This window comes from Camellia sinensis, chromosome 14, assembly GCF_055761805.1.
Source record: "Camellia sinensis isolate YWXY chromosome 14, ASM5576180v1, whole genome shotgun sequence".
Lineage (NCBI taxonomy): Eukaryota > Viridiplantae > Streptophyta > Magnoliopsida > Ericales > Theaceae > Camellia > Camellia sinensis.
This window is the reverse complement of record NC_138974.1, coordinates 129,466,395-129,492,819: the sequence shown is the minus strand read 5'-3', so window position 1 is coordinate 129,492,819 and position 26,425 is coordinate 129,466,395. Positions and strand designations below refer to the sequence as shown.

The 26,425-nt window shown below is 36.3% G+C and overlaps 1 protein-coding gene across 12 annotated transcripts in view; it reads left to right on the top strand.

The window, feature by feature from the left end:
* Positions 1 to 25,032, top strand: part of LOC114299069 (uncharacterized) — a 31,175-nt gene extending 6,143 nt beyond the window's left edge. For 4 of the 12 annotated variants that reach the window (XM_028243758.2, XM_028243752.2, XM_028243765.2 and 1 more), the window contains 9 exons: positions 9,577 to 9,786; positions 9,887 to 10,020; positions 17,870 to 18,068; positions 18,153 to 18,212; positions 18,289 to 18,543; positions 21,946 to 22,204; positions 22,283 to 22,488; positions 23,438 to 23,488; positions 24,262 to 25,032. In XM_028243758.2, the coding sequence (XP_028099559.2) occupies positions 9,577 to 9,786; positions 9,887 to 10,020; positions 17,870 to 18,068; positions 18,153 to 18,212; positions 18,289 to 18,543; positions 21,946 to 22,204; positions 22,283 to 22,488; positions 23,438 to 23,488; positions 24,262 to 24,552 (1,665 nt within the window). In that variant the 3' untranslated portion in view covers positions 24,553 to 25,032. Of the gene's footprint in view, positions 1 to 9,576; positions 9,787 to 9,886; positions 10,021 to 17,869; positions 18,069 to 18,152; positions 18,213 to 18,288; positions 18,544 to 21,945; positions 22,205 to 22,282; positions 22,540 to 23,437; positions 23,489 to 24,261 lie in introns of all 12 variants that reach the window. The other 8 variants (XM_082904127.1, XM_082904125.1, XM_028243748.2 and 5 more) reach the window with 5 other exon arrangements.
* Positions 25,033 to 26,425: the final 1,393 nt, after the last annotated feature.

Genomic DNA, 26,425 nt, shown 5'->3' with positions numbered 1-26,425 from the left:
GAAGAAAGTGTTAGTCTATGTTCTAGTTGTGCGTATATTATGTTAATTATGGAAATATATCAGATTGATTGTATATTTTAGTTTGATTGTGTGGATATTAGATTAATTGTATAAGGTTTTTCTTATTTCCTATTTTAGATTACGTTTAGGATTACTATATATATCGGTTGTACTCTTTGTATCATACAAAATTGAATATACAGAAAACATTCAGAAATCTTACATGGTATTAGAGCTATCGTTCATTCTGGCTTCTGATTGATCGAAGTTCCTTCTTCATTCAAAGTTTCATCTGGTTCAAAATCTGCCTTCGTTGAAATCACAACCCCTCGAGCACCAGAATCGCTACCCATCCCACCTGGTTCGGAACTCCTGATTCGTGATTGACCAATCTCCTCTGGTTCGTCGAACTCAAATTCTGGCTCACGAGGTTGATTTTTGGTTCTGGTTTGACTTTGTCTCTGGACACGATCGAGTTCTTTGGTCAACATCAAGTCCAATCTCTGCTTCGATAGGATCATGCAACCCATCTGCTTCGAGGACCCAGATCATCTCTCTTTGTTTCTTTGGTTGTCGACCCATCTATGTTCATCGTGACCCATATGAGTTTGAAGTAGTGGCCCATCGATCGCAACCTATCTGAGTTTGAGTCATGGCCATCGATCGTGATCATTTGATTTGCGAAAATCTAGGTCATCTCCATCTGGTTCTCACGATCTTGCTATCTCTCTCTTTACAAGGTCTGCTCCCTCTCTGTCTCTCTTGTTTGACTGGTTCGTTTGGTAATCTGGTTTGTCGGGTCATCTGATCTGGATTTGGTTACTTTGGTCTATTTTGGGTTTACTACACTTAAACCCCCAAGATTTTTGGTTATTACCCTTCGACTCCTGATTTGGTTATTTTGTTCTATTTAGGGTTTATTACACTTGAACCCCTTAGTATTCTGGTTATTACGATGTCTCTGGCTGTTGATGAGTGTGCCTTCTGCCACCAGAGGGGCCATTAGAAGTACCACTGTCCCAAGAAGGGACGTTTGCCTGCCTCGTCTTTTCAGCAATCTTAGAATCAATTTCGCGCTCCTCTCGCTACTTGTATTGCATTTGCTCTGGCTCTTGATCCTGACTTGGCTTCCTTGAGTGCTCAAATTAGTCAGTTTCAACATATACTGTCTACCTCCCAACCATCCCCATCTACTTTTATTACTTCCTCTCTTCATTCAGGTTTGCTTGGGTCTTCTTCAAGTATCTCCTTGTCTGTCTAGATTTTTTACTTTAGCGCCTCTCATCACATGACTCTCTTATCTCTCCTTACTTCAAAATTGTACTCTCCCTCCTTTTTCTATTAGTGTTAATGCTGCTAATGGGTCTGGTATGTCTGTTATATCTATTGGGTCTGTCTTACCGTCTACTATGTTTGCTATTTCTATTCCATCTGTTCTTTATGTTCCTTAGTTATCTGTTAGTTTATTATCAATCAATTAGCTTGATACTTCCGGTTTTGATGTTATCTTTTCTTCTTCTATCTGTTCTGTGCAGGATCGGATGTCAAAGCAGTAGATTGGGACTGGTCATAGAGTTGGAGACCTCTATATGGTGGAGAGCCTATGTCTGTCTATGACTACCTCTCGGACTGCTTTTTCCTCTTTTTAGTTAGATTCTTTGTCAAGTCCTTTCTATTTGTGTCATTCTAGATTAGGGCATTTGTCTGTTGGCCGTTTACGGTCTTTAGCTTAGTCAGGTATATTGGGTAAAATTTCTCCTAGTCCACTTACCGAGTGTCCATGGCGTAAACTTGTCAAAATGATAGCCTTACTTTTTTGTAAAAGTACCTCTATATTTGATATACCGTTTTTTTTAGTTCATACTGTTGTCTGGGGTCCTCCTCCCTGTTCTCACTAAAGGGAGTTTTGCATATTATGTTTCATTTGTTGATGACTGCACTCGTTACACTTATGACTCATAAGTCTGATTTCACCATATATACTGTACTTTTCAGTTTATGGTCACTACACAGTTTGAGTCTGTTATTAAATTGTTGCGGTTTGACTTGGGCGGGGAATGATTTAAAACTGAGTCCTGTGAATTTTTGGCTAATTTGGGTACGATTCACCAAACTTCCTGTACTGATACACTTGCCCAAATTGGTCGAGCTGAGCATAAACACCGTCATCTCCTTGAGATAGCTTGGTCTCTCTTTCTCTTTGCCTCCGTTTTAGCTCCCTTTTGGGGTTAGACAGTTCTTATTGCTGCTTTTCTTTGCAACCGTATGCCTACCCCCCCTTTTTTTGGTCGGTCTCTTTATGAAGTTCTGTTTTCTCAACTTCCTAATTACTTCCTCCTTCGTGTGTTTAGGTCTGCCTATGTTGCACGGACTCGGCACTTTGGGTTGAAATACCTGTGTCGACACGACATGGGTGCGGGTGTGGGATCTGTGTCGGATTCTCCTTTTCTCTCTCGGACACGGCTCTTTACAAACGGCGGCAAAAGAAATGAAAGAGGAGAGAGCAAGAACGAACCTGGTTGCCGTTCAAAAGGGCAAGACATTGGTCACCGACTTCGATCCCTCTGGTCGCTGGACAAGAGAAGACATTGGTCGCCGACCTCGCGAGACGAGAGAGAAGACATTGATAACTTCGCTCAATCGAGAGACGAAAGCAAGAAAGAACTTTCGCTCGATCTCCCTTCTCTGTCTTCTCTCTGTTCTCTTTTCTCATCTTTGACTTCTCATTTTCATCTTTCTATTCTCTTTTCTTATCCTTATGATTACATTTATATTACATAATATAAATTACATTAATATAATAATATATAATATTATTCATATTATATAATATATTCACTTATAAAAAATTGAATAATATAATATATCATGAATAATATAATATATTATAAATAATATGATTTTTATATCTAAAATAAAAATAATTTATTTTATCATATATAATATAATTTATTTTATATCTAAAGTAATTTATATAATTTTTATTTGTTATATATATTTTATTTGTTATTTTTTTAACAAAATCTGTTATTGCTTAATTTTTTGAATTCATCTTCATATAAATATATATTTTTTTTAAAAAAATATTTAACGTATCCCTGTTCCCCGTATTGAAATTTGGATCTATATCCACGTATCTTCAATTTTTAATTTTGAAGTGTCTGACCCCTAGATATGCATCCGCACCCAATACTCGTACCCGAGTTCGTGTAACATAGGGGTCTGCTTATTTTGTCATTTTACCCTATAAAGATAGGGCCAAACTTAGTGCCCGGTCTATCCTATGTGCCTTTTTGGGTTGCAGTCTCACTCAGAAAGGTTATCGTTGTTATGACCCTGTTTCCCATTGCCTTTATGTCTCCCGCCATGCTGCCTTTTTCGAACATCTACCTTACTTTCAGCTTCCTCCTCTCATGGCCCTAGTTTCCAAAGAGGATTTGATTTATATTGATCCATTTCCTTCTGAGGTTCCTCCCGAGCTCCCTTCTGATGAGTACATCTCTACTGTTCCCCATGAGCTTATACCTTTTTCTCCATGTAGCACCCTTCCTAATGAGTTCCTCTTCACTGACCCCCATGAGTCTGTTCCATTCTCTCCTCCTCCTTTCCTGCCTGCTCCCGCTCCTTCTCCTCCTCCTCTTCCAATGTTAGTCTATTTTCGTCGCAAGGCTCTCTCTCTACCAGTTGTCTCTGCCTCTGCTACTGATCCTCCTGCTTCTAACGACTCTGATCTTGCTAACCGTATCCGTAAATAGGTAGTCAAACTTAGTTTTGCTAAAACATGTTTTTTTTTCTTTTATACTGTACGTTTTTGTCTGCTATTCACTCTTTTTTAGAACCTCAATTTTACAAGGAGGCCTGTCAGGGTACTCATTGGATTCAAACTATGGAGGAAGAGTTGTCTGCTTTGCAGAAAATTAGTACTTGAGAGTTGGTTCCTTTGCCTGCTGGTAAGAATCTGGTTGGTTGCAAATGGGTCTACAAAGTTGAGACTCATTCTGATGGTTCTCTTGAGCGCTACAAGGCTTATTTGGTTGCCAAGGGTTTTCACAAGATTATGGTATTGATTATGAGGAGACCTTTGCCCCTGTTGTTAAGATGACTAATGTCTGTACTTTGATATCTGTCGCTGTTGTTCGTCATTGGCCTCTTTATCAGATAGATGTTAAGAATGCTTTCTTAATGGTCATCTTGCTGAGAAGGTTTACATGCGTCCTCCCCCTGGCCTTAACCATTCTTATGGGCAGGTTTGTCGTCTTCGGCGTGTTTTATATGGTCTGAAGCAATCTCCTTGTGCTTGGTATGGTCGTTTTCAGACTGTTGTTGTTGAGTTTGAGTTTCATCCTTTTGCTTAGGGCTCTGCTTTGTTTCTCCTCCACACCTTGCTTGTTTTGTTGCTTATTACTGTAAGTGAATGATATGATTATTATTGGCTTTGATTCTGTTGCTATCTTTGAGGTCAACCTCTTTTCCGTACCTTCAAAATGAAGGATTTGGATCCCTTGCGGTACTTTTTTGGTATTGAGGTGGTTTCTTCTCCTAAGGGCTATTTTCTGTCTCAGGCCAAGTATGCTAATAAAGTTATTCATAGTGTTAGTTTTATTGACACTAAGATTATTGATACCCCCATTGGGCTTAATGTGAAACTTAACACTACTGATGGTGTTTCTGTGCCTGATCCTAGTTCGTGAGTTGCTTAGTCTATTTGACGGTTACTTGCCCTGATCTTGCTTATGTTGTTCATGTGGTTAGTTAGTACGTTTTTGCTTCTCGTTGTACATATTGGGCTACTTTGGTTCAGATTCTTTGCTATCTTTGGAGTATTATATTTCAGGGTTTACTATTGTCTTCTATTTTCTCTTTAGACTTGGTGGCTTATACTGATTCCGATTGGGCTAGTGATATCACTGATCGCAAGTCCACTTTTAGCTTCTGCATGTTTCTTGGTGATTTGATTTCTTGGAAGGGCAAGAAATAGACTATTGTTGCGCGTTCCACTACTGAGGTTGAGTATCGTGCTATGACTCATGCCAGTGCTGTTTTTTTTGTTTCTTGACTGATTTGGGTGTCCCTCAGTCTTGTTTGACCTCTCTTTATTGTGACAACCACAGCGCTATTCAGATTGCCCATAACACAGTCTTCCATGAGCGGACAAAGCACATTGAGATTGATTGTCATTTTGTTTGTCAATATCTGCAGTCCGATTCCATCTCACTTCCTTTCGTCTCTTCGGCATTGCAACTTGCTGATTTCTTTACTGAGGCTCACACCATTGCTCGATTTCAGTTTCTTTTTGGCAAATTCTTAGTATTTTCTGTTAAAACATCTTGAGTTTGAGCAGAGGTGTGAGTATATTATATTAATTATGGAAATATATTAGATTGATTGTATATTTTAGTTTGATTGTGTGTATGTTAGATTTATTGTAAAGGGTTATTCTTATTTCTTATTTTAGATTAGGTCTAGGATTACTATATATATCGGTTGTACTATTTGTATCATACACAATTGAATATACAGAAAATATTCAGAAATCTTACACTAGCTTGATGAATTTGTATGATATATGTAGTGTATAATTGAATAGGATCATGGTTTTAAATGTCGGTTGATATTTAAAGTATCGGCCAACGCGTATCGGTTTTTTGGTCTCTTGATGCTGATACATCTAGATTAGACCAATGAAAATGAAAATCGCTTGCATAATGGAGGATGATTCACAATACGCATTCTGATTCACAACCTGGTTCACAACCAATATGAACTATTTGGTTGCTATAAAGCTCTTTTTTTTTTTTTTTTTTTTTTTTTTTTTTTCTCTTTGTTTTGTTTTGTTTTTCGTTTTTTAGTTGATATTTTAAAAAATTCATGATTGTGTCACTTGATTCCCAATACGTATCAACCGGTACTCCTGATACCACTACACCACAACTAATACCGATTCATCTCCTGCTTTCGCTATTTAAAAACCTTTAATAGGATACCAACTTACTTGTGATCTTGTTTGTGATTTGGTAAAACTAGCTAACTGTTATCAACAATAGGAAACAGTGCGAGGTTATTGTGGTTGTTTCAAGCGGAGTACATGATGTAGGATAACTTAAGATTTTTTTGGGATAATGCTATTTATTGTTGGTTTGGTGGTTTAGGCAAGGACAAAACTTGCGAGGGTACATTTAAAAAAAAAAACTAAAATGATACAAAGCATGGAAATAAAATGTGGGGAAAATATGAAATTTCACAGAGAGCTCACTTTGGATGCTTTATTAACTTATCTAGGGTCGGTTTAAGTCTATCATGTATTTCATAAGGGAGAATGGACATGTATAATTGGTAATTTTGCAAATTAATCAACCTTGCTACAAGGTTCTCTCATGGGTTATATTATAGGTCAAATATTATTATTTAGGTGTTACATGATGTTCTTTGTTAAGTCTAGAATGTTCTAGTTGATCAAAGTTGTTGGGCATGTTTGATTTGTGGATAGGATTAGGTGGGATAAGTTATCCCGAGTGTTCATTTTGCAACGTGTTATTGCAAAATAATCCCGCATGTGGGAGGGCCAACTGGATAAGTTATCCTAGGCCACAAAATTGAACCAAACATGGGATAATTTAAAAAAAAGGGGTGTGCGGTTATCATGATTTTTTTACAAAAACATGTTAGGCACCCTTTTAGGATCCATCTCAGCTGCTTTTTGATTAGAGGGTGTTGTTTATTTCCATATTCCCCCGATATACACCATGAAGCATAGATATGGTTATGAGATACAACTATGATACGATACAAATAGAGAGGGAAAAAGAAAAAAATTCTAAAAAAGTAGGATAAAAATTATAATTTTTAGTATTGCACAGAGAATAGTGAGAATCATTCTTTAGGAATTAGGTATTAGTTTAAGATAGTTTACTCTTTTTTTTCTCTAGTCGGTCCTATAAACATTTCATTTCAATATCAAGTCTAAAATGTTATATTGCCCTTGTGTTTTTTTCCTTTTACACTTAAAAGTGTTATATGCAAGTTTACTTGTTTAATAATTGTTGAAATATGATTTGTCATTATATTTTTCATTTATCGTTACTTTGTACAAAGTATGGATATCGATATAGGACAAATCTAATCTCACTATTTTCTTCTTATGTAAGAATTAAGAAAAGTGTTTGAAAAACTTCTATTGTATTTGTAATAATAATTATTCTTTAATACTATGCAAAAATTATTACAATCTCAGTTTTATACTAGTGCGGACACATGACCTAGAGTATCCGAAAAGTATCCTATATTTCTCAAAATTAAAGAAAATTAATAGTAAATGTTAGATATGTTTAGTAAGTATCAAACACGTATCGGTGAGTATTTGTGGAGTAATATAGGCATGTTTATTAAAATCGAGATCTGGATCGTAAGATCGTACAATCCTATATTGCTAAAACGATCCAGATCGTTGTAGGATCGATGTTATAATAGGATCGTAAGTAGGATTGTATGGGATCGTAGAGGATCATAGGTAGGATCGTAAATTTTGTGATTTTTCATCTTATTTTAAATATGTATCATTTTAATTTGTATTTTTATCTTCTTTTTTTTTCAATAGAAAGTAGGATCTTATGATTCTCGATCCGATCCACGAGACCCTCTCACCAATCCTATTTAGGCTCTCGATTTTAACAACCTTGGATATGGGTAGTATTCTAGTGGTTGTATAGCCACACCTTGTGATGAGGGGAAGGTTAGGGGTTGGAGTTGATAAAGCAGCAACGACTCCTTTAGTTGTAATCTAATTTTACTAATAAACTAACATCCTACAATCTTGGCCAAAAAGAAAAACTAAATAGGTTACACTTTAGTCTTTCTTGTTCACCTGTAAAAGTGGGTTATAAAATTTTTAGGATTTAGTAATAAACTAGAAAATTTAAAGGGTTTCTCACACTAGAACACTGATGCCATGCATGAAAGAGATGCATAGCGAAACTTTTATGACAATTTGATGCTACAATATCCTTTTAGTTCCTTTCTTTTCACTTTAGTTATGTGGAGTGCTTTTGGGAAATTTTATAGAATAGCTATAAGGCCGACTATGCTTTGTGGGACAGAATGTTGGACAACTAAGAAACAATACATTCATACAATGAGTGTAGTTGAGATGAGAATGCATAGATGGATTTATGGTAAGATTAAAAAAATAAAAAATGAATATAATTGAAAAATGGTAGGAGTAGAATCAATTGAAAATAAGTTGAGAGAGAATAGATTAAGATAGTTTGGTTATGTATAATGAAAACCTACAGATGCAACGATAAAAAAGAGTGATATGAGGACCATAAATGAAAATATTAGGAGGAAGTGAAGGCCTAAAATGACATATAATGTGGTGGTTAAAAAAAAGAAGAATTTATTAAATTTAAATGATCATATAGCCCTTGACAGCAAAATGGCAAAAAAGGATTCATGTAACCTACCCCACTTGATTGGGACACCAGGTTTAGTTTGGTTTGGTTATTTCATGGCTGTTTGCCAAATGAGAAACTCTTTCATAACCGAGGAAGTAAGCACTACGATTTGCGTGATCTAATAAAGCTAGATGAACAAAATGCAGATGCAAATGATAATTGCCTAACAATGATTAAATTTATTAACCAAACGTACGTATGACATCTGGAATTTAAATTTCTTTCCTTGTATTTGTAGAGGCTGACTTCCAAAACTTTGTTTGCAAGTGAACATCAAATGAAGCTCTAAAGGGAGTAAAATGCCTTGTGTCATGTTGGTGGGAAGCCATGCTTACCCGTGCTTTAAAAATAATTCAGTAATTTGCAGAAGATCTCACTTAATTGGAATTGGTTACATTCGATAGAAATGCATGCAAAGGTGAGATAATGTGTTCTGAACAAGCACCCTCTACAATGTTTGGATTCACTTAAGTCCTATACTTCAGAAGATTATGTGGACAATCTACCATCTTATTTTATGGCTTTGTAGTAAATACACGAAGAGCAAAGAGCTTTGTGTGCATATTTGGGTCATTTATTGTATCCATTTGTTTATTTACTTCACGTGCCTATTTGAGTCTTATATTGTGCCCATTTAGTTATTTGTGATCCTTTATATTTTCCTTGCATTCCTTCAATATCATTTCATATGAGATGAAAGAGATGACTACATGTTATCCCTTAAGTTGACAAAGGCTCCTTTGGATCTGGCTGAGAGGTGAGAAAATTCATGATTAATCATTAATGTAAAATAACTTTACTTTTTTGTAATATCTATACATAGCATTAAGTAGCAAAACATGAATTAGTATAAGTATTTTTCTCTCTCTGTCTCACTTCATTTAGTCTATGCACCTGTTCATTTTTCTTTGAAATTCTGTGAAGTCTTTTAAATGGTCCACATCGTTGAGCCAAGTGATTTGCATATCAAAATTGGCTAGAAAGGTACTTAGGGAGTTTTATTGCATTTATTTATTTATTTATCATTCAATTTGTTTCTCTCTAGGATGTTTCCTTAATGAAGACAGTTAAATTGTGTGATTGGTAGGTATTGAGTCAACTGTTTTGTATATTTTTCTCTGAACAGGTCATGCTTGTTAGAGCATTATTAACTGCCCGAGGCATACTTCTTGAAGAGTTACAAAAACTTAGCAACGCAATTAATCAGGCCATTGATTTGACTGATTTTACTTCCGGATTGGATGATTCAAGGTTTGGTTCTCTGCAAGGAGGTGTGAAGACTACACATGCTGAACATTCAACAGAAGCATCTGGCAAGTCACGAATGGATTCTGAGGTCTTGATTTTTTGCTGCGAAGTGCTCATAGTTTTGTTTGTAATCTTGATACTTCTATGGTTTTTTGGTTTATCCATACTGTTTTTTTGTCCTTGAACAGAAGCCGAATGGTTTTGTTGATTTTCAGAGCAGTGAGTTTTTCCATTCCTTATCCAGGGATGAACTCTTGAACTATTTCCATTCACTTGGGAGTCAGATATTGTATTTGTGGAATACGTTTCTGAAATTTCACAGGTTTGTGCTAATTACATCTTAAATTCAATAATTTTGCGTTTCTGATTGGTATCTGAAGGAGTATCTAAGCAAGAACTTTTCTACCTTTCTTTTTATATTTGTTATAGCTAATATAAGGAGAAGACAATCACAGTTAATTGCAGAGAAGTGACTTATTTTGCTTTTACTTTTCCTGATTAATAGAAACCTTGTGATGCTAGAGTAGGGAGCCTCGGCATGTATGGCATATTTGCAAAGAGCTAAAGAAAAGAAGGAAAACGAACTCTTTGAAACCCATCCTTGTAACCTAAAAAGCACTTCTTTAGGCTTCAGATCCTCAACTTGATTAGTAATACCTTTAGAGTCCTCTTCTTTCCCATACTAGGTATGATACATATTGGTCTGATTTAGATTGATCCTAACTGGAAGATTATGAATTGGAAGCTCTAGACTTCTAATGGTCCTCCTCTTTATTTTATTACATAAGCACCCCGTTTCCCCTCTTTAATACAAACTTTCCTGTAGCTAGGGTCTAGATCTGAGAAATTCTGCACCTTTCCCTGTTTGTTTATTAAAACCATTGATGCACAATTTATATATTTTTGGGCTACTGAGAATTAGTGTGTAATTAAATGATCTCTCTCAAAAATAATTCTCTCTCATGCCAATGATGACGAGCCCAAGGGATGTCTCATATTCACCATGTTATGGCGCTTCCCCAATACAGGCTTTGATCAATTATAATCAAGCAAGCAACCAGTAAGTATTAGCATTGAGAAGGGGATCAGGACCATGGTTTGATGGAACAATTGAGTAGATCAGTCATTTTTTTAAATTTAAAACTTGATCAGTTGAGATTTGACCATTTAACATCTTAAAGGTTACTCGGTCATTCATTAAAGTTTTAACTATATCAATCAGCTAAATTCATTGCATGAAAATGATTTTTTTAATTTTGATCTATTTAATGGGTCAAATAGATAGTTTGTTATTTTTAACCTTTTAATCGGGACTACTACATAATGGTTGCAGTCCTTTTGGACAGACAGGTGTACGTGATAAAATTAGTTCGTCTTAAATGATATATTTGACTTGTAAAATTTTTCCTTCTTGCTAATTGGCAAAGAGGATTATGATATTTGGGATGGCAAACTTGCCAAAAACTCTGGAAAGTAATTTTTGGCCTTCTTTGTCTATTGTATGGATAGTTCCAAATGAATAATCTGTTAGGCTTTCATGTGATGCTGACATGATAAAAGTATAGGACTAAACACTTGAACTTGGGTGTTATCAGTATATGATAAGTACTTAATAGGTTTGTGTTTGAGTTGAACATTCTTAAAACATTTTATAAGGTTTTGTCTAAAGTCAAAAAGCCTGGCTACTTTCACTTTTAGTGCTTTCAATTCTTCAGAACAGAATCTGTAGCATGGAGATGCTTGGTCCTTTTCTAGACTAATATGGCATGCTTTAACCCCAAGGGGTAGATTGAGTGCTCGGTGACCTCATGCCATGAAAAAGTCAGGTTCAACTCCTCTCCCTTGGGTCCATCCTTGATAAGATATTCATGGACTTACCGAGCATGCATGGATGGAGGGTCTGCCACTTCATGTGCACAGCCACACACACACACACACAAAAGTCATGTATTCATAACAAATGTAGCAAGTGTCACATTTTGAACTTTATATGAATCAAGTTCTAAATAATGTATATCGAACATTGTTAGATTCTCCAAACACTTCGGGTATGTTTGGTTTGGTTTTGGGAGAGTAGTTTTTAAAAGTTGTTTTGGGGAGAGAGTTTAGAAATTTTTTTGGTTTGTTTGGTTGTGTATTTTGAAAGTAGTTTTGGAGTTTAGAAATTTGGAATGATTTGATATTTTTGTTATAATTGAGTAGATGTGTGTAAAAGAAAAAGTGATAGAGAAGGAGAGAGGAGAGAGGAGAGAGAAAAAGTGATTGATTGATAGGTAAGAGAGAGAAAGTGATTTTGAAAATTATTTTGAAAAATTTACAAACCAAACAAATTTTTTAGAAAATTTTTCTCAAAATCACTCTACAAATTCAAACCAAACGTGGCCTTCAATTTTACATAAACAATGTGATGGTTTCATTGGATTATGGGTGCCAATTTTTTATTATTTATTTATTTTTTAACACAGACTAAATTACACTGACCTCCCTTGAAATTTGAAGAAAATACAAGAAGCCCCATGGTTTTGACATAATTACACTAAACACACCTACCACTACCACCTACTACACACTCACCTACTTCACCTACTCTCCACCTACTCCTCACCTACTCCATACCTACTACACACTCACCTATTCTCTTCCCACATCCTCTCTTCTATATATAGGAATCATTGTAAAATATCAATATATCAATATATCAGAGCAAGGTTAAGAAGCTAGTAATTCTGCTTCACCGGCGGGCGGCAGCCTCGCCTTGGCCGCCCGCCGGTCCTCTACACATGCCTTCACTCCCCCAAAGCTTCCTCGGCCAAACCTCCTCCTCCTAACCAACCTTTAAAAAGGGCTATTACAGCAGTGTTGAAAAAGTTTAGTATTCACAGTGATGGAAAGACTGAACTTAGAGCTGTACTTGCAGAACTGTTACATAATGCAAGAGAATGAGAGGCTTAGGAAGAAAGCCCAACTTCTCAACCAAGAAAATCAAACATTGCTTTCTGAGCTCAAGTAGAAACTTTCCAACAAGCCAAACAAGCACCCAAAATCCAGTGGTGGCCCAAACTCAATTCCGGACCTCTCATCACTCTTCACTGTTGTTGATTCTGCCGTATCGCAATCAGAGAGAGATTGATTGTCATATATCATCATGGCTCCAGCAGCAGCAGCAGATTCAATAAAGCCTAGAGATGTTTGTGTTGTTGGTGTTGCACGTACTCCTATATATCGTCGAGAGGGAGACAGTACAGTAGCGAAGCTCTGCGCCATTTCTTCTCAGCCTCAGCAGCCCTCTTCAACCTGGCACCAACATGGCGTGTATTTGTGCGCTCCACACGTAGCTTGGCATAGGCCTTGAATGATTTCATCTCATCTGTGACCTTGACAAGCTCCACGGTTGGCTTCTCGCGCACAATAGGCATGTAAGAGCCTTGGACTTGGGTGGCTGTTGCCAATTCCTCAGGAGCAGAATCACCAGCCTTGAACTTGCGAGCACGTCTTGGGAAGACGACCACCTTGGCCTTGTATGTCTTCAGCCTCTGGACAACGGTCAAGATCAATCTGGGACCCACCCACGTGCTTTGTGTTTCGTTTTGTTGCATGTCTTTGCTGTGATGATGACTTTGGCAGAGTTATTTTCCCCTTTTTCTTTTCATCCACTTTACACCACCAAACACCTATTCTCTCTCTCAATTGGGGAAACAGCTTTTCTCTCTCTCACTTTACTTTTTCCATCACCCATGTGACCCATTCTACAAAAATATTTCTTTTGCAGGGGCACTACCCCCAACCTGCACTCTTTTTCCCTGAAATCTCATCATCATTTTATTTTATTTTATTTTACCACCATCATCATATTTTATCATCATTATTATGTCTCCACTACCTGTATCAATTTCTATCCACCACCATTCTTTTCTTTATCACACGATTGCTTAATATATTATTATTATTATTATTATTATTATTATTATTATTATTCTTCTTCTTCTTCTTCTTCTCATTAAAAAAACAAAAAAAAAAAAAACAAAAAAAAAAACAACAAAAATTCCACACACCATTGCTGTTTTTCACAAATCCGTGTGATAAAGATTTGCACACCAAACCATATTTTATTCATCTCAGGGATCAACCCTGATCATAATTTTACACACAAAAAAAAAAAAAAAAAAAAAAAACCAACAACAAAACAACCACATCCACCCGCGGGATTTTTCTTCTCTACTCTGCCGCCGGTCTCTTCTTCTTGCCTCCGTCCTGGGCGGCCCTTGACAGTGTTGCCTCCGTGTTTCCCACTCCACTGGGCACGATCACTCCACCCTGCTCCTCCACTACAGCATATGGCGGACCTCCAAATCGGAACATAACGGTGGCCTTCCGCTTCAGCTCCTTATTTTCCGCCTTTAGCACACTTATCTCTGCTCGCGCATCCTTATACATGCGTTGGAGCAGAGCCAGCTGGGCGTTTAACTGCTGCACCTCATTTGTCCTACTCTGCAACCGGTGCGACAGGTTTGTGACCGCCGTCATGGTCTCCACACATGACTTCAAAGTATACTGATTGGCCTCAATATCAGTTTGCACCGCCATTTTTTGCTCCACCGACCGCATCGGAAAGTTCAACGGAGCAAAACCAGAGGCGCTTGGTTGAGGTTCACTGGCCACCGCACCAGTTATCTCTCTTGTTGACTTGTTGAGGTCGGGAAAGAGAGTGAGTAGACCACAGGATGAAGAGGCCATATTCTGGGTAGCTGAACGGGAAGAAGAGGCCATGTTTTTTGGGATGCTGAGTGTTTCAGCGAAATAGCAATTTCAGACTGATAATGTTCGGAAGGGTTGGTTACAGAGTGTTTCAAGATTTGCAGCTCTTAGAGGCAATCTCTCAGAAAACAAATATCTCTCTTAGAAAATGAAGAGTTTTTCAGAAGTTTTTTCCTAGGTTTTTTTGTCTTCGCTTCTGCCTCAAGCACAGCCTCCGCCTCAGTTTATAAAGACCCTGACGAAGAGACAGACACGCGCATCATGCGCCGCTCGGCGCTCGACGACAACATGGGCGCGCCTTTTGATGGCCCGTCTTTTGATGGCACGCCTTTTGATGGCACGTCTTTTGATGGCACGCCTTTTTATGGATTGGGCACGCCTTTTGATGGCACGCCTTTTTTGACAGATTGGACACACCTTTTGAGGGTGCGACTTTTTAGGGGTCCGACAAGACTCTGTAAACTGTCCCGACATTGATTCCGGTTAGCTCTTTCAGGGGTCCGACAAGACTCTGTAAACTGTCCCGACATTGATTCCGGTTAGCTCCTTCATGGGTCCGACAAGACTTTGTAAACTGTCCCGACATTGATTCCGGTTAGTTGCTACATGGGTCCGACAAGACTCTGTAAACTGTCCCGACATTGATTCCGGTTAGCTCCTTCATGGGTCCGACAAGACTCTGTAAACTGTCCCGACATTGATTCCGGTTAGTTTCTACATGGGTCCGACAAGACTCTGTAAACTGTCCCGACATTGATTCCGGTTAGCTCCTTCATGGGTCCGACAAGACTCTGTAAACTGTCCCGACATTGATTCCGGTTAGTTTCTACATGGGTCCGACAAGACTCTGTAAACTGTCGGCAAGACTCTGTAAACTGTCACAACAACTGTCACAACATTGTCTGCTACAACGGTCTGACATGACCCCATAAACTGTCTTCTACACCGTTATGACACCACCATACAGTGTCCTCTACAACGTTATGACACCACCATCCAGTGTCTTCACCAATGGTCTGAAACGACCATACAGTGTCTCCTATCCTCTTTTATTTTTTTTTTGTATTTTCTTGTTCTGTTACTCTCTCCAAACTCAAGTTGGTTAGTTCCTATCCCCCTTGAGTTTGCGGAGGGCTGTTAAAATTCACCTACTACACACCTACCACTACCACCTACTACACACTCACCTACTTCACCTACTCTCCACCTACTCCTCACCTACTACACACTCACCTATTCTCTTCCCACATCCTCTCTTCTATATATAGGAATCATTGTAAAATATCAATATATCAATCAATAATATACATCAATTTTTCTTAAAATTTTTTTTATTCATAACAAATTATTGATTAAAGGGGACTAAGTGTTGTGTTTTGTGAATTAAAACCTTAAAGGAGTCTAATGTAATTATGTCACACTTCTTTGGCTTGCTATGTTTTCTCCAAACCTCAAGGGGGGTCAATGTAATTTATCCAAAAATAAATAAATAAATGAAAGATTGATTTAGGAAGAGATGATTATGATTGCTTTGCCATCATCATCATAATTAGAGGATGACACAAATGTATGACAAAGAATGGTGCTCAAAGTAACCAATTTCCCTTAGACCAAAAAAAAAAAAAAAAAAAAACACTAAGAGGAGAAATGCATTAATTAATTAACTGAAAGAAAAATTATTGCATCATGCTGAAGTTAGTTTAGTTGGTTGGTTAATGAGATGCAAATTTTTTACAAGCATTGTAAAGTCATCTTTGTACTTATGATAATAGCATCGTAAAACTTTTTTGGGTGAAGGGGCTGGGGCATTAGAGGTCCATTCTAAATTGGATGAAGGTACTAAGCCATCAGAGAGGTTAATGAACTGCTTCAAAGGACTAAGCAAATTTCTTGGGATCCCTTGTGAAGCTTTTGAGGATCAGGCACTGAAGCTGTTACTGGCAATCGAAGAAAATAAGAGGCCAAACATGGATGGTATGGCGGCAAGGCGGAGTGGGTATAGTAAAGCAAGATGTGGAAGGGAGTGAAAGAATTTTGTTAACACAATAAATTACGATGTTAGAAATAAAAGGGCTGGAGTAGTGGTTCTTAATGTTGACTGCCCTAGGCTTGATTAGAGTCTTGGATGTGCTAGTTTTCTGTTCTGCTTGAGGCTTGATAGTTGTTGAGCTCTTTTATTTATATATTTAAGTTATTATTTTGCTTTTGTACTTGCCTCCTTGGCAACTTTTTTTATTTCTAAATCTCAATTACCTGTTAAAACAAGCAATATATTAGATACTGTGCTGTACTTGGGGTTTTAAACAAGAAAGCACTATCTATGAAGCATTTGCCTTTTAATTCATTGGGAGAGTTTGCTTAAAATGGACAGTTTTTTGGGAAGAATATGGGGTCTAAGAAACGCAAAATGACTTGGTTTTCAGTTGGTGCAGTCCAACTGGACAGTTTTGTCCTAAGAAGCACGGACACTTTTAAGAAGGTAGCGTGTCCATGTCACGTCTATGTTGGACATCGATACTCGTCCAAACGTGTCTTATATTTTAATAATTTTTTAGACTTGGTACACTTTCTGAGACTTGGAGAACACATGCGTCCATTGTTTTGACATGCATGAAACTAATTAGAAGAAGTTTGAAAAAATACTTAGGATGATACAATGCTAAAAGAAAAGGCAATGTAAATTTATGGGAATTAAAGTTATGTTTTTTATTCTCTTTGAAGGATATGTTCATATATATGATATATAATAAATATATAAAATTATATATATTGTGCATGTCTCCCACGTGCCATGCCTTGCTCTTTTTCAAAATTGCCATGTCGGTATGTCCATGTCGTGTTGCGTGTCCATACTTCTTAGATTTTGACTGGGTTTTAATTCATTTCTTATAAATGTAGTCAACCAACTTCTAGATTGAAGTCTTACATATATATATGTATAAATTTGCATTCATAACTTTATTCTTTGACCATCCCTTGTCATTTTTGATTAAATATTTCATTGCTCATTAGATATATGTTGTCTGTGCTTCAATTCTATTATCTCATGTTGTGACTAAATTTGGGTGCATTATCTGAAGTTATTGGTTCCAAGAACCACAACCTTTTAAAATTGAATCAGCCTGGTATTGAGACTACTTTTAATATGGATTCATTGGTTTGGGGAACTGCTGGATACAAAATTGTTTTGATTTTTAATTTTGGATAATGTAAATTGGTGTCCTTGTTTATTTTTTCTCTCTTATCTTCATTTATTGCTTAGTTATCTTTAGTTCATGTTGCAAAAATAAAGCTGTCTTTTTCAGTTTGTTCACAGAAAGGGTAAACTAGGGAATCAAACCTGTTGATTTTCTGCTATTATCTGTGTTATTGCTTTGTGGAAGTAGTTCAAATGCTGATGCTTAACTTTACTCCAGGGAAAACAAAATAAAGATTCTGGAATATCTGCGAGATGTATGGGCTGTTGACAGGAGAGCTGAATGGTCAATTTGGATGGTATACTCTAAGGTGGACATGCCGCACCAATATATAACTAGTGGGGTGGACGGGTCCTACCATGGTATTCGTGGAAAAGTATCAGTTTTGAGAAAGTTAACTGATGATGTAATAGATCAAGTACTTATTTTATACATCTTCGTTGAGAAAGGATGTGCTCTTTACAATGTAGTGATCTGAATTTTTTGTTTGTGTTTTGTGTAGCCTGCACAGACAGCAGCAATGCGAGCTGAGCTTCATCGGCGAAGTATTGAGCAAATGAGGGTTAGTTAATGCTTTCATATGAAGTGCTTTTCTTCTTGTATGTTGGAGTTTAATGACAGTTACTGCTTCTATGCAGATCAACAACCGGTCTATACAAGACCTGCATATATTTGGAGATCCTTCAGGCATTCCCATTATAATTGTAGAACGTGTTGTCAATGCACCATTGCGTTCTACCAGTGGAAATTCATATTTCACTCATCGCAACCAGAAAGATACATCTAGCTTGTCCACTGATATTGGTTTTAAGGGAAAAAACAAATTATCTGCTGCTAGCCCTCAACAAAATGGTCGTGTTTTGAGGATTGTTGTATTTGTGCATGGCTTTCAGGTATGTTATGTTCATCCACATCATGGCTAAAATTTATAGATACCATAGCCTGTTTTGTAATGTTACCGATTGCTTTCTTTTCTATGGTTTTCTCGCCCTGGAATATTTTGTAGGATGATTTCAAATCCTTCTTCTTGTTTATCTTGTGAGGATTTGAAATCATCCTGATGTCAAACTTCATCATTTATGCAAGTAGGCTTGGTCCATAGCATTCTGTGGATTTACGTAGAAGTTAATCTCTATTATTCTCATTGTGAAATACTCAAATATTCAATGTCCTATAGAATGGTGTTATCATAAGCTCTTATCGGTTGGTCTTGTGGACCCTGATAAGTTTTGTACATTGAGCTCTGTGTCTAATGGGGGGTTTGGGAGGGGGGCCTCCCCCCAAGGGATGGGAGGTTCCCGGCCCGAATTTTTTGGGTACTTTGGCAATTTCTTGTTGCTTCCATGTTGCCCTAATTCTATACTTATGAATAGATGAAGAGGGCACCTCTTGTATTGTAAAGAGTTATATTGTTTTCTGATCATAGTGAAAAGCGCAACACCCGTGGACGTAGCCCTATTCGGGGCTGAACCACATAAATCTGTGTTCTTGTGTGTGTGTGATTTCTTCGATTCATTTTATCTTTCTTGTTTGCTATTTTGTGTCTCACCGATCCTGGTTAGGAAGAGACGATTTCCTAACACTCTTAGTACGTACATGATTTTCTATCTGGATTAGTCAATCATGAAAACTGGTACCCTTGATGGAGATTTTTTATTTATTAATTATGCTATTAGTAAGATCTTAGCACTGGGCACTTTGTTTGTATGTAGTAGGGGTTACAATTGATTGTAAAATAGGCTTAGGGCTTTTGGGAATAGGTAGAATTGGGTTGTGGGATTATGTTTTGGGTTTATTACTTCTGAATGAATGGTCTGTAGGTACTAAATCAAATAGAAAGAACAGTGGATTAAATTCTCAGGGACTTCATGGGGAAATATGTGAATGAAAGAAGCAGGAAAGTGAAACACCTAGGCAAGCTCACCTTGGGTTTTCCAAGAAAATCACAATCAAATTGAAGGTGATTACACAGTCAAGAAAGAGATATAGAGAATTAATCTCGATTGATGATTGAACCTTCAAAACTGTGATTACGATATATATAGGACTTAGGATCTGAAAACTGTAGATTCTGATCTTCTGAATAATTTCTGGTATCCCATTAAAGAAAAAGGTACCAACAAGAAAGAGTGAAAAGAGAAGGATGAAAAAATAAAACGCTTAATCACTTCTATATTAGTTATTGACTAGCTATATTAAGATGAAAATTAATAGGAACCTGTTATTGTAGTTTTAATTTAAATATAAAAGCTTTAATATGTAAGACCCGACAACCGTAAGATTTGATTGGGAAACTAGGGCTTAATTAAACTCTTCGATGTATTAAAGTGACTCCAAAAGCTCTTTTGTGGGCCTTGCATATCGACAGTACCATAAGTACTTAGGTCTTACAAATTTATAATCAAGACAGCTGTTTCTCTTGTACACTTTTTAGTGCTACCATGGATCCCCATTTATCTTTCAAGTCTAGAATGTTAATTTGAGGAAACTGGAAAATCTTGTGTAATTTTTTGCTTGATCATCCTGTGAAGACATCATAGTATTGGAAAGATCGAGCTGAGTAGTACTAAACTGAAGTTTTCTTAATGCTTGAATAGGAAAAAAAAAAGAGGAAGAAAGCCGACTACTATGCATTGTACTTCCTTGACTTGCCTGCAAGTTCATGCATTTTAAGAGGCTCACCTGTTTATTCTGCGGTTTAAACTTCAAAGTTGAGTATGGTCACTATCTCTTAATTTTGATAAGAAACCCAGAATCTTATTGCAAGTTAAACGAACTTTAGTTGTACCAGCCAGGGGACTACAGTATTGGTTGCATGTAATTCCTTTTCGAGGCAAAGAAACTATCCATTGCAACCACTTCCAACTGCTTGAAATATGTTGAAGGAAATTGAGTTTCTCGTTCTAAAATAGATTACATGTAACATAATTCAAAACCATGCAGGCTATGGGTTGGTTCTGATGGCCCGATTATGTGTACTATTCAATCACAATTTGATTTGGATGATCCACCGATACAACCTTTTTGGTGGTTGTATTCGTTTGCATTGTCTTGATGCTCTTTTAATAATATTTACTCTTATTTATCCACCAAAAAAAAAAAAAAAAGGGTTTGCAGCATGCTATTAAATAATGCTGCTGCTGACAATACTTATATAACAATAATATTGAGATGATCACGATCACTAGAAAAGAACTGTTTCTACAACCATTTGTCTTTGTCTGTCGTGTTTCCATTGGAAACTGATTAAGGGCTGCACTGAATGGCCATTGAAGCAAGCAAAGATATGTCAATTGGCCCTTTGGTGAATGCATATGAATTAAACCATTCTATCTGCAGCAAATAGTGGAAGTTATGTCCATAATTTTATACTATTAAGTAGTTCATCTTGAATATTGTCAGATCTTCCAGCGCAGCAGTTGTTTGGTAAACTAGTTTGAAGGTACAAAATTCAAGTCAAGTTGACAATGACATTATGAGGCACCTCTTGGGAACACAAGATTAGAATCTGGCATTCAAGATGAAGTTTGAGAAAAAAAATTTCCTTGTGAAGTGTTCTTGCTCATTCACTGTACCCACCTGTTGATCTTTTTTGTGCTGCATATTTCAATTTATACTTGTCTTAGTATTCATAATCAACTTGTGCTTCTTGATATGCGTCCAATATTTGGAATTTTTTTTGATCATAGATGTGCAATATGACATTGGCATTATTCACCTTGTTTGGTTCCAATTTTCATAAGTCAATTTTCTAAAAATTGAGTTTTTTTGTTTTTTGCATTTTTTTTTGTTTTTAGTGAATTTTGTTACTATTATAAGCATTTTTTTTTTTACTTTTTAGATACTTAATATAAATACAAGTAAAAAATATACTATTTGTGAAAAAGGACTTTAAAAAATTCGCTAAATACCAAAAATACAAAAAAAAAAAAAAAAAACGAAAATTCAATGCATTTATGTATTCTTGTGTATTTATTTGTTTTTTAAAATATTTTTTTATAAATATTTTACTTTTTAGGTACATCCAAGTTAAGATGCATCTAAAAAATAAAAAATTTACTTCAAATATTAAAAAAATTCACTAGAAACAAAAAAACACAAAAAACAAAAAACTCAATTTTCAGAAAATTGAATTCTAAAAATTGGAACCAAATATATTCTGCAGAGTCAATTGGGTATAATACTGTCTTCAATTGTCAGACTATTGTTTATGAAATCGATTTCATGTGTAACTTGTATCACATTGTATTACCAAACGTAGATTTATTAATGTTTTTCATGATAAACAAAAACAGGGACATCACCTCGATTTACGGCTTGTTCGGAATCAGTGGCTTTTGATAGATCCCAAGGTAGAGTGTCTTATGTCTGAGGTTAATGAAGACAAAACGTCTGGAGACTTCAGAGAAATGGGAGTAAGGCTGGCTCAAGAGGTGGCTTATTTCATTAAGAAGAAAATGGATAAAGCCTCGAGATCTGGGAATTTAAGAAATATCAAGCTTAGTTTTGTTGGGCATTCTATTGGAAACGTGATCATAAGAACTGCATTAACAGGTGCACTTCTAGTTTTGGAGACCATGTTTATCAATTTGCTAGCAATGGAGTGCTAAGTTTGCGCTTTTATTCTTGCAGAGAGCATTATGGAGCCATACTTAAGATACCTGTATACATATCTTTCTGTATCTGGTCCACATCTAGGTTATCTGTACAGTTCAAACTCTTTATTTAACTCAGGACTTTGGCTCCTGAAGAAGCTCAGGGGAACACAGTGCATTCATCAACTTACTTATACTGACAATCCAGATCTCCAAAATACTTTCTTCTACAAACTCTCCAAGGTGCCTAAATAGACTTCATTCCCCATATTATGTTGAGGAGGGTAACATACGGTTAAGTTCTCATTTCATTTAATTTTGTTTTGGGCTAAGTGGCATAGACACAGACATGGATTTGTTGACACGTTGATTTTCAAAAAAAAGGAAGGACATGACATGCTTGGGACACATTAAAATTTTATATTTTTACAAATTTATTCTGTCATGAATAATTTATTCAAAGATAATGAAAAAGATGTAATGTGACATTAATTATATTAATTATATATATATATATATATATAAAATTATATATATATATATATATATATATATTTCATAACTTTAAACATCAAGATATCATTCACGTAACAATTACATTCTAAATAATGCAAAACAATTATTAAACATTGTAATACACACTTATGTATTCGTCTTATAAATGCTATAGAGCATATTTAGAGTGCATAAGTTGTGTTTTGAAGAATGCAGAATATTGTTATTATGAAGGTATTCATCTCAGAGGACTTGTTTAGAGGATTGAAGAAGTGTCGCCGAAATATCTGCAAAGTGTTGATAAAGTGTCCGATATTATGAATTTAATTTTTTAATTAAGACATGTTGAAGAAGTGTTGGACATGCATTTAAGAGTGTTCGTAGAGTCGTGGTGTCCGACATGAGTATCGAACACGACATGCTTCCTCCGTAGGTGTCCCCGTGTTTCTTGGGTTTTCAGGTAAAGGAAAAGGGGGGTGTGGGGAAGAAGGAGATGGTTCACCAAGCCAGATCTTCAATATGATATTATGGTCTTATATTGAGTTTTGCTTGTTGACTTTGGCATATTATGATTTTGCCAAATTAGTGGCAGTATATTGTGTGTGTCAGAATGAGTTTGTTCATTTCAAAGGAGGAGAGAGTTATTTCTTCTTTCACCTTGGTTGAGTTTCTGATATTGTTTCTTTCCCTCTTTCAGCAAAAGACACTGGAGAATTTCAAGAATATAGTCCTGTTATCTTCACCCCAGGTATTTCTTTATTTTGTATATGAACTTCTTGCAACTTTTGGATCTAATATGACAGAATCTAATATGCTTGCATTTCACCAGCATCATATTTTCCTTCCAGGGAGATTAGGTCCCGAGTCTCCTGAGTAAACTATGATGTTTTGGATTTGGTCTCGTATGGGTTTGTGTGTGGCGTTTTTTATTTTTTTTTATTGATAAATGAATAATGGGTATGTGTGTATTGTTAACTGTAGAAGAACTAGTTTTGAAACAAAATGCTTTCTTGCCTGTTGGTTACAATCTCCCTTTTGGAGAAAGATTTGCATTGCTTTATCAGAACTCGTGACACCATAAACACCTGTGTGTTTTAATATTTTGGAAGGATTCAATACGGATTTGGGAATGGGAGAAATGATACTCTGGCATTGGGAAATGCTTTTCTGAATCTTTAGAAATCAGACATATTTTGATACATCATCATGTATGTGTTAAGAGTGCTTGCAACCTGTGTGGTTTTAAAGGTGTCAACTCATAAAAATCTTAAGTTTTATTTAATAATTAGAAACTGCATATCACTAACCTGATTGGCGTCAGGACTAAGTTTCTGCACTTTTTTTATCAGGAGATCTATGGAATTAGAACTTAACGTTGTTCAAACTGTTGTTTCAATAGGCTGTAATTGCTCATTCTATTCTTTGCTTATTTATACTTTTTCACATAATGACCATCCTATTGCTATTTATCAAAAAAATAACGACCACCCTACTGCTATTATTTGATTGCGTATGTCTCAGGATGGTTACATTCCATATCATTCGGCCAGAATTGAATTATGCCAGGCAGCTTCGGGAGACAACTCAAGGAAGGGCAAGGTCTTCCTGGAGATGCTGAATGATTGCTTGGATCAGATACGAACACCCTCGTGCGAGCATAGGCTGTTCATGCGATGCGATGTCAATTTTGATACCTCATCCCGAGGCAGGAACTTGAATACATTCATTGGACGGGCTGCTCATATAGAGTTCCTGGAGTCTGATGTTTTTGCAAGGTTTATTATGTGGTCTTTCCCGGAATTGTTCCAATGATGATTGTTTGTGGATACACCTGCATTTATATCTTCTCAGTCATTCGAGCTTCACAACACAGAACCAAGAATGGTTTGGTGGTTTTGGGGGTGATTGGTGTGATGAAGTGAAAGCACATACTTGATGCAGGCAAGCAAGCAAGATTAAGTTATCCGATATTGTATACTATTTTGGCTCGAAGCTGAGGCACTTAGAAGTTTGTTTCATTTCTTAGTTGAAGTGAATTTCAGAGATGTAATTATCTTTTAGGAAAGATTAACAAGTTCTGGTTCTTCTTTTGATAAATACTTCAGGAATTAAAAGGAATTATATTTGTAATGGAGATGGGGAAGATGATGGGGTAGGCTTGTAAGGAAAATCAATGACAGTCACACCTGTCGTGTCTAGATTGGATCCATTAAGCTAATATTGTGCAGTGTTGGATCCTTTATGCAACTGTTATTCAGTAATAAAATCTAGGTGTAACCTCTGTTTGTCTCTCGGAGTACGATTTTTAGCGATGATATTGATGCCATGAGTAATTAATTTCTCCTCTGAAACTGAACTGAGTGGTGCTTGCAAATGGCTTCTTCCATTCCATCAGTTTCCGCCCAGTTTCTTTGAACAAGGCCCAAGGAACAAGTGGGCTATTTTCAAAAACATAATTCATTCGTAGTGGGGGAAAAAAAAAAAAAACTACATATCATTTGCTTCCTAATTAATCTAATTTATTGATTAATAAAGGAAAAACTATACATATGGAGGAAGAAAATTACAAATAGTTTCAAGTGAATACATTTACTTATGTAGCCTAGGTTATCATTCTGTCAAAAGATATCTTACAAGATGACATATTGACATGACATAAAATAAACAACGTAGTCCTAATGAAAAAAAAAAAAAAAAAAAAAACGCCACAATTTCTCACTCTTACAAGATGACATAATGGAGAATCTCACATATTGTATCACAAATATAGAACCCTAATTATTGCTCAAATCAACAATCTCAAAGTTTTTGAGTAATCTAAAAGCTCAAGGTCATAAACAAGTGTATGATCCTCCATAATTACCATGATAGCAATTACAGGGTTCAATCCATTCATTTTGGATTCTGCTTTCGCCTCCTTTATGCACGAATGCCTATTGAGTTAATGAGACATTTGATCAATCTCACTTTGCATTGAGTGAGTTGGGACTCGTTGACCTTGGGGTATCGTCGTTCCATTTCAACCGAATGTACTTTTGTCACCTTCAAAAAGAAGTGTGGGAAGTGGAATCCACATTTAAATCGTTTTGCAAACAATGAAATCGGAATTCCAAAATATTAGCCTAGATTGACATCTTTGCAAGGAGTGCAATTTTAATCCGACGGAGGTTCTAAACTCCATAATGTAAATCCATCTGTGTAGAAACATTGATTTTCAAAAGAATCAATTTTTGGCAATTTTTGGCAAGGACTCTCTCCCATTTCAAAGCCACTATGACCTTGGTTAGTGTGATTTGCATCCATATCAATGACACTGCAACTCTAATGGCCCCGTTTGGTAGAGCTGTGGGAAAGTGATTATAACTTATACCTTAACAACTTATAGCTTACAACTGTGAACATAAGTAGATTTTTGACTTATAAATTAAGCTTCTCCTCCCCCACTCAAAGAATAAGTTGATTTTTGACTTACAAAAAGCTATAAGCTGTATTGTTAAACTGAACCAAATACATTAAAATAACTTAAATTAAGCTAAAAGCTAAAATAAGTTTGTCATTGCTTATTTTAGCTTTTAGGATTGCCCCAAACAGGGCCAATGTGTACTTGAATGACGACAATAGGTTATATTAAATAGGCAATGAGAAATCACAGTCAAAATTTGAGATACAATTTACAATAACAATG